Source organism: Anomaloglossus baeobatrachus, chromosome 7 (genome assembly GCF_048569485.1).
Source record: "Anomaloglossus baeobatrachus isolate aAnoBae1 chromosome 7, aAnoBae1.hap1, whole genome shotgun sequence".
Classification (NCBI taxonomy): domain Eukaryota; kingdom Metazoa; phylum Chordata; class Amphibia; order Anura; family Aromobatidae; genus Anomaloglossus; species Anomaloglossus baeobatrachus.
The window spans coordinates 247,836,177-247,848,716 of NC_134359.1; the positions used below are offsets into that span (position 1 = coordinate 247,836,177).

The 12,540-nt window shown below is 44.5% G+C and overlaps 1 protein-coding gene across 1 annotated transcript in view; it reads right to left on the bottom strand.

Annotated features, from left to right (window-relative positions):
• Positions 1-3,164: 3,164 nt before the first annotated feature.
• The window catches only part of LOC142246682 (uncharacterized), a 451,192-nt gene continuing 441,816 nt past the window's right edge, over positions 3,165-12,540 (bottom strand). The window contains 1 exon segment of the mRNA XM_075319747.1: positions 3,165-4,644. Within this exon segment, the coding sequence (XP_075175862.1) occupies positions 3,165-4,644 (1,480 nt within the window).

Here is a 12,540-nt window from a genome sequence, read left to right on the forward strand (position 1 = left end):
GGGCACCTCATCCTCACTACAATCCTCACTAGTGTAGTAGTAGTGACGATTGTAGTGAGGATGAGGTGCCCCAGCCCATCACTTGATGGGCTGGGGCACCTCATCCTCACTACAATCCTCACTACAATCGGGAAGCAGCATGCAGCCTTCACTCCGTGAGTGATCAGTGCTGCTAGCGGTAACAGCGGTAACGCTGACAGACGCGTTACCATAGCAACGGTGCTCCCGGAGCCGCGGTTAGCGGTGACGTCGCCGCTAACTGCGTCGCTATAGCAACGGTGATCTCCGTTAATGACCGGCTGTGTCAGCCGGTCCCTAACGGAACGGGGAGTCGACCGTGTGCTAGAGCATATCGCCGGTACACGGCGAAACACAAATGTGCACCGTGTACCGGAGAGATGCACTCGCAGGTCCTACATGACGCGTCATAGTCATGTGACCAGTCTGTAGCCAATGAGATAATAGCCACGTGACTGGTCACATGGCTATTTTGACGTCACGATAGGTCCTGCTTCTCTGCTGGCAGTGCCGGTCACCGGGGGGATTCAGCGATCATCGGAGGGAATAGCGGCAGGAGACAGAGTGCAGGAGGGATCGCGGGGACCGGTAAGTGTTATGGCAATGTTTATTTACTGTATGTGTACATTTATAATGCATTTTTATGTGTTTGTGATTGCCTCCCATTATAGCCTATTGGTTCGAGTTCGGTTCGTCGAACGTTCGACGAACCGAACTCGAACGGGAGCTCCGTTCGGCGAACCGACCTCGAGCCAAACCGCGACCAGTTCGCTCATCTCTACTTAATACCGGTCTTTCCGGCCACTGTCATGGCAGCCCCCATGCGGCGGTGGAGTCTGCGCTAGTCATCTCATGCTGAATCATTCTTTCACCTATGGTAAGCACATTGGCGTCTCCACTCTAGATACCTCCGTTCATGCGTCACTTTTACTGGTTCTTGCATTTCCTCTTTGTTCTCCTGATGATCTGGACCCAATAGGTGACGATTTTTAAGGTCTAATTTGATATCCGTCGAGATGCCTCACTAAATCTATGCTGACTTATATGTACCCGTTTGGATTGTTGAGTGTCTGGCCAGACAATGAAAGATAAGGTTCAATACCAATAATGAAATAATCTTTTCCAAATGTGGTATGTTTGATACTAATTCACCACTGATTTAAATATTGTATTGAATACCATGCTACAAAAACAGTGGGCTTTAGTTTTACCAACTTTTTGATGAATTTTCAGACCTGATACAGGTTTTACAGTGACCAATACAGGATAATGCATGTTAAAAGAGGATATTGAATGTAAAATCCTCAGTGGGGCCTTATCTATGATATAAGAGAAAACTGCTATTTAACACATAACGGTGTTGACATTCATGTTGGGGTTAGCTTGTTCAGTAACCATACCCTATTTGGGCACTTGTTTTAAATGTTTTTAATGTTTCAATATGTGTTTCCCTTTGTACATTAATCCTTGTGCTCTGTGTTCAATTGTCCCTTGAGCCACTATTTTCTACACTTATGATATAATAAAGTTTTTCCAATTTCCTAAAAAAGGAAACATTTCTTTTTGTGATCCCTATTGTGGCATACTCTTGTTCTTTCTTTGTTTGTTTTCCGGTTTACTCCCACATTTTTCTACCCCCTTTTTCATCTACATTACACATTTATCGCATTCATTCAGTCCCATCTATCACTCTTGCTTCAAACACACTTCCATGCGCTTCCCCCCCTTTATTTCTACAATCCCCTCACATCAACATAAACAGTACATACATCACCTAAACATATCGTCACAAATCCACCACTTTGATATCACTGATGTCTGCATACATATAACATTCATTTCATCCCTGCATATCCCTGTTACATTCATTTAATTCCCGTTATGCTCCAATATTTTCATTAGTTTATATGTATGACATCACACCCCTTACACTTCTCATACTTTCTTTATTTCATCTCAGATCCACCTTATATCACAGGTTTTACACAACCATATTTTATACATACTTCATCCAATTTTTTTCTTTTTTTTCTATCTTTTTTCTATTCTTGTCAGCAATTTTTTCACTCTCCTATTTTTCTCCAATGTTCCTTCTCCTCCTCTTTTCCTTCTTTTTTCCTTCTTTTTCTTCTTCCTTCTTCTTCCTGTTACTTTTATTTTCTCCCCTTACTTATGGTTTATTATAACTATTTCTGTGATATTAACATTGTGCAATTGATATATTTATGAAAATTATTTTTCACAATTTTTCACTTTATAGAAATGTTTCCTCTGTGTTGTATACATTTTTATTTATTATTTTTTGTATTTATTTTTGTATACTTTAGGTCATTTCTGTATAGAATGCTACTGAGGAAGGTCTATGTTGGACCGAAAATGTTCTTCTGTTGAGCACAATAAAATTACACTTTGCAGCATATTCTGGGAGTGCAGAGTTTTAACTGATGGTGTTGGGAGTCAGCGTGTGCGCAGATGGAGCTCTTGGACGAGAGCTCCATCTGTGCACGCGCTGCTCCGGGAGTCAGCATGTGCGCAGATGAAGCCCTTGGATGAGGGCTCCATCTGCGCATGCGCCACTCCAGGCGCCATCATTTGAACCGGGACCGCGGACACACTGAGACACACACTGCACTAGCCTGCTCCGTCACAGATGCCGCCCCGCCTGCTGCCACGGACGCCACCGCTATGGACATGCCGCGCCTGCCAGCACAACCTCTGCCTCCTGTGACCCCGCTTCACCACCATGGCTGCCCCCCTCCAGTAAGACAACACCAGATTATAATATGGACCCCATTTTTATTTTTTTTATCTCTAAATTTGGGGTGCGTCTTATAATCCGGTGCGTTTTATAAAATGAAAAATGTGGAAAATGTTATTTATTAACTTTTTTGTGTAGGTTATCAGTTTGGTTTATGGGTATCAATATTTTAATTTTCTTATAAAATTTCCCAAATTTATATGAACGCAAAACATTGATTTAAATTTATTACTAACAGAAAGTACAACATGTCAGGAAAAACATTTGTCCGAATAATTGCAATATGCTGAAGTATTCACATAAAGTGAAATATGTCAGATTTAAAATAAATTGGGCTTGGTCACTAAACGGTTAGAATAGTTTCTTCCCAGTGTGAGTTCTCAGATGTCTAACAAGTTGTGAAAGATTTCGAACATTTTGAACACGAAAATGGCTTCTCTCCTGTGTGAATTTTCCCATGTCTAACAAGATGAGATTTCTGAATAAAGCATTTCTCACATTCTGAGCATGAAAATGGCTTCTCTCCTGTGTGAATTTTCTCATGTTTAACAAGATCATATTTCCGTGCAAAATATTTTCCACATTCTGAGCATGAAAATGGCTTCTCTCCTGTGTGAATTTTCTCATGTTTAACAAGATTAGATTTTGTAATAAAACATTTCTCGCATTCTGAGCATGAAAATGGCTTCTCTCCTGTGTGAATTTTCTCATGGTTAACAAGATCAGATTTCGTAATAAAACATTTCTCACATTCTGAGCATGAAAATGGTTTATCTCCTGTGTGAATTTTCTCATGTTTAACAAGATTAGATTTCCGTGCAAAATATTTTCCACATTCTGAACATGAAAATGGCTTCTCTCCTATGTGAATTCTCTCATGTGCAACAAGGTTTAATTTCGTAATAAAACATTTCTCACATTCTGAGCATGAAAATGGCTTCTCTCCTGTGTGAATTCTCTCATGAGTAACAAGATTAGATTTCATTGAAAAACATTTTCCACATTCTGAGCATGAAAATGGCTTCTCTCCTGTGTGAATTCTCCCATGTCTAACAAGATTAGATTTCACTGTAAAACATTTTCCACATTCTGAGCATGAAAATGGCTTCTCTCCTGTGTGAATTTTCTCATGTTTAACAAGATCAGATTTCATTATAAAACATTTTCCACATTCTGAGCATGAAAATGGCTTCTCTCCTGTGTGAATTCTCTCATGTCTAACAAGTTCTGATTTCGTTATAAAACATTTCTCACATTCTGAGCATGAAAATGGCTTCACTCCTGTGTGAATTCTCTCATGTTTAACAAGTTCAGATTTTGTAATAAAACATTTCTCGCATTCTGAGCATGAAAATGGCTTCTTTCCTGTGTGAATTTTCTCATGGTAAACAAGATCAGATTTCGTAATAAAACATTTCTCACATTCTGAGCATGAAAATGGCCTATCTCCTGTGTGAATTCTCTCATGTGTAACAAGAGATGATTTCTTAGTAAAGCATTTCTCACATTCTGAGCATGAAAATTGCTTCACTCCTGTATGAATTCTCTCATGCTTAACAAGTTCAGATTTTGTAATAAAACATTTCGCACATTCTGAGCATGAAAATGGCTTCTCTCCTGTGTGAATTTTCTCATGGTTAACAAGCTTATATTTCGTAATAAAACATTTCTCACATTCTGAGCATGAAAATGGCCTATCGCCTGTGTGAATTCTCTCATGTGTAACAAGATGAGATTTCTTAATAAAGCATTTCTCACATTCTGAGCATGAAAATGGCTTCACGCCGGTGTGAATTCTCTCATGTGTAACAAGATTTGATTTATCTCTAAAGCATTTCCCACATTCTGAACATGATAATGGCTTCTTCCTTGTGACAATTCTTTTATTTTTCCCACTTCTTCTGTGACTTTTATTTTGTTTAATAGTTTGTGATGAATTGGGAGATAGTACTTTAAAAGGATAAGGTGATAGATCTTTGGTGTGAAGGGCTGAGATGTTGACATGTTCTTCATGTGTTTCTATGTTACAATTATCTGCTTTAACATCAGAAGATACGGGACGCCTTTTGGAGCTTCTGGTGCAGCCATCTGCCAAGAATAAAACTGATTTGATTTTTGAACAAAACAAAACTTATATTCATCTAATAATAAACATTTCAGAAAAGTATAAATAAAAAATCACATACAAATTGAAAGGTATGTAGGAAAGTTATATTATTATTAACTGAGTAAAGTGTCATTTACATGATTTTGAGGATTGCAGAAAGAATCAATTGTACTAATGTTTATTTACGATCCTTGGCCAGTGCAAACATCAAGCAACAAAGAGTAAAGCATTTTGTCTTTGATTGCATATTTTATATGTTCATAAAATTATGGCTGTCAGCAATGCATCATCCCCTTGTGTAAATAGAGGTAGTTCTTCAATAATAAAAAAGTTGTGAGAGAACGGAAACAAACCATCATTGGTACATCAAAATTAAAGACAATAAGCCTCAAACAATTTCCAATATCATCAATCAGTGTTTGTTGATGAAATTGTATTTTCCTTACAGTCACTCACTTTTGGTCTTCAGGGGAAGTAGAAGGCTGTAGTAGTCACCTGTCTCTGAGCCGTGACTGTTACAGCTTCATGCACCACCTCAATGACTGGACGCAAGAGGCTGCAGGGAAGATATAACTTCATTTTCTCCCAATAGACTCTCACTCTCAATAAATAGCCTAACATCATTTATATACAATTTACATTCAAATTACCAATATATCTGTATGTAAATGTAGCTGACAGGTTCTCTTTAAGAAGTAAAAATGTGTGTGTTAAAATGTTATACACACAGCAACCTGATGTATTGTGTCTGGACACCAGTACAAGCCCTGTTTATGAGGAGTATTTGCCTTTTCCCCTGAGGAGTCCTTTAGACAAAACGCATCAGGAGGCACGTGGGGCATATGAAGAGATGGTGATTAGGATTAGATGTAGACTGTAGTGATGAGCGAGTACTAAAAAGCTCGGGTGCTCGAAGCTCGGGCCGAGCCTCCCAAGATACTCGTGTACTCGGCCCGAGCACCGAGCCCAATGTTATCCTATGGGAGACCCGAGTATTTTTGTGAAATGACCCCCCGGCAGCATGGAGAAACCCTAAAAATGTCACAAAAGTCTCAGAAGAGTGCTCAAATGACATGGCATCAGCATGGGGAAGACCCCTTGAAGCATTTATCACTCAAAAGTCACAGATGTGAACAATTTTGTCCGAGTTTTACGCCATTTTTACGGACTCACCAGAAAACCTTCCAAAATGACACCAAAATGAATTTTCATGGCGGAAATGTTAAGGGCACATACTCAATAGTGAGATAGAGCTGGTGTATGTTACTTTTTGAGATTAATACATGAAAGATTTTACATGAAAACCTTGTGTGACACTCCGATGTCCAAAACGCACGTTTTGTGCTTTTTACTAGCGATGTCGGTCATTTTTTTTTTTTTATTCTATCTCCCTCAGTCCGTCGGTCTGTCTCTCTCTGTCTTGTCTGTCCCCCTCTCACAGTCTGTCGGTCAGTTCCCCCCCCTCTCTCTTACTTACCGTTCCCCGATCACTGCCGCGGCGCTGCACAGCTGTTCAAACTCCGGTGGCTTTTCCTCTTTTGAAAAAGCCGGCCGCTCATTAATCAATCTCCTATTCCCTGCTGTCCTGCTTTTCGGCGCCTATGATTGGTTGCAGTGAGACACGCTCCCACACTGAGTGACAGCTGTCTCACTGCAACCAATCACAGCAGCCGGTGTGTGTATACTGTGCAGTGAAATAAATAATTAAATAATTAAAAAAAACGGCATGCGGTCCCCCCAATTTTAATACCAGCCAGATAAAGCCATACGGCTGAAGGCTGGTATTCTCAGGATGGGGAGCTCCACGTTATGGGGAGCCCCCCACCCTAACAATATCAGTCAGCAGCCGCCCAGAATTGCCGCATACATTAGATGCGACAGTTCTGGGGCTGTACCCGGCTCTTCCCGATTTACCCTGGTGCGTTGGCAAATCGGGGTAATAAGGAGTTAATGGCAGCCCATAGCTGCCACTAAATCCTAGATTAATCATGTCAGGCGTCTCCCCGAGATTCCTTCCATGATTAATCTGTAAATTACAGTTAAAAAACACACACACCCGAAAAATCCTTTATTAGAAATAAAAAACACTAACAAAGTCCCTCATTACCAATTTATTAACCCCGACAAACCCTCCATGTCCGGCGTACTCCACAGTCCTCCAGCGTCGCGTCCAGCTCTGCTGCATGGAAGTGACAGGAGCTGCAGAAGACACCGCCGCTCCGGTCACCTCCACGCAGCTAATGAGATGAGTAGCGCGATCAGCTGAGCTGTCACTGAGGTTACCTGGATCCAGCGGTGGATGCAGCGGTGGCCGCGGGTAACCTCAGTGACAGCTCAGCTGATCGCGCTACTCACCGCCGCTCCAGTCAGCTCCATGCACCAACTGAGGTGAGTATAGCGATCAGCTGCTGTCACTGAGGTTAATCGCGGCACCGCTGGATCCAGCGGTGGCCGGGAGTTACCTGACTGACAGCAGCTGATCGCGCTATTCCCTTCATTAGCTGCGTGGAGGTGACCGGCGGCTTTTACTATTTTGAAAAAGCCGGCCGCTCATTAAACAATCTCCTATTCCCTGCTTTCCCCGCCCACCGGTGCCTATGATTGGTTGCAGTGAGACACGCCCCCACGCTGAGTGACAGGTGTCACACTGCACCCAATCACAGCAGCCGGTGGGCGTGTCTATACTGTGCAGTAAAATAAATTAATAAATAATTAAAAAAAAACGGCGTGCGGTCCCCCCCATTTTAATGCCAGCCAGATAAAGCCATACGGCTGAAGGCTGGTATTCTCAGGATGGGGAGCTCCACGTTATGGGGAGCCCCCCAGCCTAACAATATCAGTCAGCAGCCGCCCAGAATTGCCACATACATTAGATGCGACAGTTCTGGGGCTGTACCCGGCTCTTCCCGATTTGCCCTGGTGCTTTGGCAAATCGGGGTAATAAGGAGTTAATGGCAGCCCATAGCTGCCACTAAATCCTAGATTAATCATGTCAGGCGTCTATGAGACACCCTCCATGATTAATCTGTAAGTTACAGTAAATAAACACACACACCCGAAAAATCCTTTATTAGAAATAAAAAACACACACACATTCCCTGGTTCACCACTTTAATCAGCCCCAAAAAGCCCTCCATGTCCGGCGTCATCCAGGATGTTCCAGCGTCGCATCCTGCGCTGCTGCATAGAGGTGACCGGAGCTGCAGAAGACACCGCCGCTCCGGTCACTTCCACGCAGCAAATGAGGTGAGTAGCGCGATCAGCTGAGCTGTCACTGAGGTTACCCGCCGTCACTGGATCCAGTGACAGCGGGTAACCTCAGTGACAGCTCAGCTGATCGCACGGCTGTCTTCATTAGCTGCGTGGAGGTGACCGGAGCGGCGGTGTCTTCTGCAGCTCCTGTCACTTCCATGCAGCAGAGCTGGACGCGACGCCGGAGTCCGTGGAGTACGCCGGACATGGAGGGTTTGTCGGGGTTAATAAATTGGTAATGAGGGACTTTGTTAGTGTTTTTTATTTCTAATAAAGGATTTTTCGGGTGTGTGTGTTTTTTAACTGTAATTTACAGATTAATCATGGAAGGAATCTCGGGGAGACGCCTGACATGATTAATCTAGGATTTAGTGGCAGCTATGGGCTGCCATTAACTCCTTATTACCCCGATTTGCCAACGCACCAGGGTAAATCGGGAAGAGCCGGGTACAGTCCCAGAACTGTCGCATATAATGTATGCGGCAATTCTGGGCAGCTGTTGGCTGATATTGTTAGGGTGGGGGGCTCCCCATAACGTGGAGCTCCCCATCCTGAGAATACCAGCCTTCAGCCGTATGGCTTTATCTGGCTGGTTTTAAAAATGGGGGGAACCGCACGCCGTTTTTTTTAATTATTTAATAAATAATTAAAATTAATAATTAAAATTAATAAATAATTAAAAAAAACGGCGTGCGGTTCCCCCCATTTTTAAAACCAGCCAGATAAAGCCATACGGCTGAAGGCTGGTATTCTCAGGATGGGGAGCTCCACGTTATGGGGAGCCCCCCACCCTAACAATATCAGCCAACAGCCGCCCAGAATTGCCGCATACATTATATGCGACAGTTCTGGGACTGTACCCGGCTCTTCCCGATTTGCCCTGGTGCGTTGGCAAATCGGGGTAATAAGGAGTTATTGGCAGCCCATAGCTGCCAATAAGTCCTAGATTAATCATGTCAGGCGTCTATGAGACACCCTCCATGATTAATCTGTAAGTTACAGTAAATAAACACACACACACCTGAAAAATCCTTTATTAGAAATAAAAACACACACATATACCCTGGTTCACCACTTTAATCAGCCCCAAAAAGCCCTCCATGTCCGGCGTAATCCAGGATGATCCAGCGTCGCATCCAGCGCTGCTGCATGGAGGTGACCGGAGCCGCAGCACACACAGCCGCTCCGGTCACCTCCACACAGCAAATGAACACAGCCGCGCGATCAGCTGCTGTCACTGAGGTTACCCGCGGCCACCGGTGGATGCAGCGGTGACAGCGGGTAACCTCAGTGACAGCAGCTGATCGCGCGGCTGTGTTCATTTGCTGTGTGGAGGTGACCGGAGCGGCGGTGTCTGCTGCGGCTCCGGTCACCTCTATGCAGCAGCGCTGGATGCGACGCTGGATCATCCTGGATTACGCCGGACAAGGAGGGCTTTTTCGGGCTGATTAAAGTGGTGAACCAGGGTATATGTGTGTGTTTTTTATTTCTAATAAAGGATTTTTTCTGGTGTGTGTGTTTATTTACTGTAACTTACAGATTAATCATGGAGGGTGTCTCATAGACGCATGACATGATTAATCTAGGACTTATTGGCAGCTATGGGCTTCCAATAAGTCCTTATTACCCCGATTTGCCAACGCACCAGGGCAAATCGGGAAGAGCCGGGTACAGCCCCAGAACTGTCGCATATAATGTATGCGGCAATTCTGGCCAGCTGCTGACTGATATTGTTAGGGTGGGGGGCTCCCCATAACGTGGGGCTCCCCATCCTGAGAATACCAGCCTTCAGCTGTATGGCTTTATCTGGCTGGTATTAAAATTGGGGGGAACCGCACGCCGTTTTTTAAATTATTTATTTATTTATTTTACTGCACAGTATAGACACGCCCACCGGCTGCTGTGATTGGGTGCAGTGTGACACCTGTCACTCAGCGTGGGGGCGTGTCTCACTGCAACCAATCATAGGCGCCTGTGGGCGTGGAAAGCAGGGAATATGAGATGGCTGTGTACAGAGCACAGCGCGCCGGCCGGTATAAAGGCTCGGTCACGCTGTGCAGGCCGGCCAATCACTGCAATTCCACAACTAACAGGGCTGTGGCATTGCAGTGGTCTGCCAGCCAATCCCTGCATGAGGGCTGGCTCTCAAAAGAGCGCCAACATGCAGGGATGAAGACCACGAGTAAAGCACGAGTATTGCAAAATTACTCGGTACCCGCCGAGCAGCCCGAGTACAGTGATACTCGTGCGAGTACCGAGTAGTTACAAGCATGCTCGCTCATCACTAGTAGACTGTCCTTCTAAGGGCGGGAGTCTGTGTGTCATAGGGCAAGGTAAAATTACGTACAGACCTATATGCCTACCTACGACCCCGCCAGACAAGAAATGCTGTGATGGACAGTAGGAACCCCTGGATGGATGAGATCTTTCCTATTTTGTTCATGATTGGATGTGCATGAGGGATATAAATTGCGGCTTAGTGAATTGGACCAATGTCTAACAGCTATTGTTTTTTGTATATCCTCTCAATGGCCACATGACAATAACCAGCTGGGTAAACGTTTTTCTATGAAACTTAATCAAAATTGGTACTTTGTTGGTGGCAACATTTTTCAATGAATATATGGTACAAACTGTCCATGACTTGTCACTTCTTCACAAGCAATTGTTTGCACAGTGCACCTGAAAATAGGTTATCTGTGTCTTTTTGTGTTTTTTATATTTTTTGAATTTGTTTGTGTGTATCACATTTTAACATATTTACTATTCAAAGGTTACGTTTTTTTCCTATCACTCACGAAGTGCTATAGCTTGAAATTGTGTTGTGAGGTTTAATTGTCCAGTAACACCGCTTCTGGTGTAAATTGATGCTTCTGTTCTCTATAAGAACCAATATTTGCCTGTGTAATGGATGCTTAGGCCATGTTGAAACATTCAGAATTTGGTTAGTATTTTACATCAGTATGTGAAAGCAAAACTAAGGAGTAGAAATGAGCGGATCGGTGGATTTAGCCGGACTTTAGATAAAACTAGCTGTAGTACCCGGGCGCTGCCCGGCATAGTAACTGTCTCTCTGTCTCTCTCCAAGTCTCTGTCTGTGTGTTGCTGTGCTGTCTGTTTGTCTCTTTCCTTGTCTGTCTGTCTGTTTCTATCTATCTGTCTGTATTTGCATCAGTCTATCTGTTTCAATCTCTGTATCTGCCTGTCTGTCTCTCTCTCTCTCTGTCTTTTTGCCCATCTGTCTTTTTGCCCGGCTGTCTCTTTGCCCAGCTGTCTCTTTGCCCGGCTATCTCTTTGCCCAGCTGTCTGTTTCCAGGGCTGTCTCTTTGCCCGTCTGTCTCTTTGCCGGGCTGTCTCTTTGCCGGGCTGTCTCTTTCCTGGGCTGTCTCTTTCCAGGGCTGTCTCTTTCCAGGGCTGTCTCTTTGCCCGTCTGTCTCTTTCCAGGTCTGTCTCTTTCCAGGTCTGTCTCTTTGGGCATTTGTCTCTTTGCCCAGCTGTCTCTTTGCCTGGCTGTCTCTTTGCCCAGCTGTCTCTTTGCCTGGCTGCCTCTTTTCAGGGCTGTCTCTTTGCCCGTCTGTCTCTTTGCCTGTCCGTCTCTTTGCCCGTCCGTCTCTTTGCCCGTCCGTCTCTTTGCCCGTCCTTTCTCTTTGTCCGGTCTTTCTCTTTGGGCATTTGTCTCTTTGCCCGGCTGTCTCTTTGCCTGGCTGTCTCTTTGCTCGGCTGTCTCTTTGCCCGGCTGCCTCTTTTCAGGGCTGTCTCTTTGCCAGTCTGTCTCTTTGCCCAGTCTTTCTCTTTGCCCGGTCTTTCCCAGTCTGTCTCCTTCACCGTCTGTCTCCTTCACCGTCTGTCTCCTTCACCGTCTGTCTCTTTCCCCATCTGTCTCTTTCCCCGTCTGTCTCTTTCCCCGTCTGTCTCTTTCCCCGTCTGTCTCTTCGCCAGTCTGTCTCTTTCCATGCCTGTCTCTTTCCAGGGTTGTCTCTTTCCAGGGCTGTGTCTTTGCCCGGTCTGTCTCTTTCCAGGTCTGTCTCTTTGGGCATTTGTCTCTTTGGGCATTTGTCTCTTTGCCCGGCTGTCTCTTTGCCTGGTCTGTCTCTTTGCCAGTCTGTCTCTTTCCAGGGTTGTATCTTTTCAGGTCTGTCTCTTTGCCCGGCTGTCTCTTTGCTCGGCTGTCTCTTTGCCCGGTCTGTCTCTTTGCCCGGTCTGTCTCTTTGCCCGGTCTGTCTCATTGCCCGGTCTGTCTCTTTTCCCGGTCTGTCTCTTTTCCCGGTCTGTCTCTTTGCCAGTCTGTCTCTTTGCCAGTCTGTCTCTTTGCCAGTCTGTCTCTTTCCAGGGCTGTCTCTTTCCAGGGCTGTCTCTTTGCCAGTCTGTCTCTTTCCAGGGCTGTCTCTTTGCCAGTCTGTCTCTT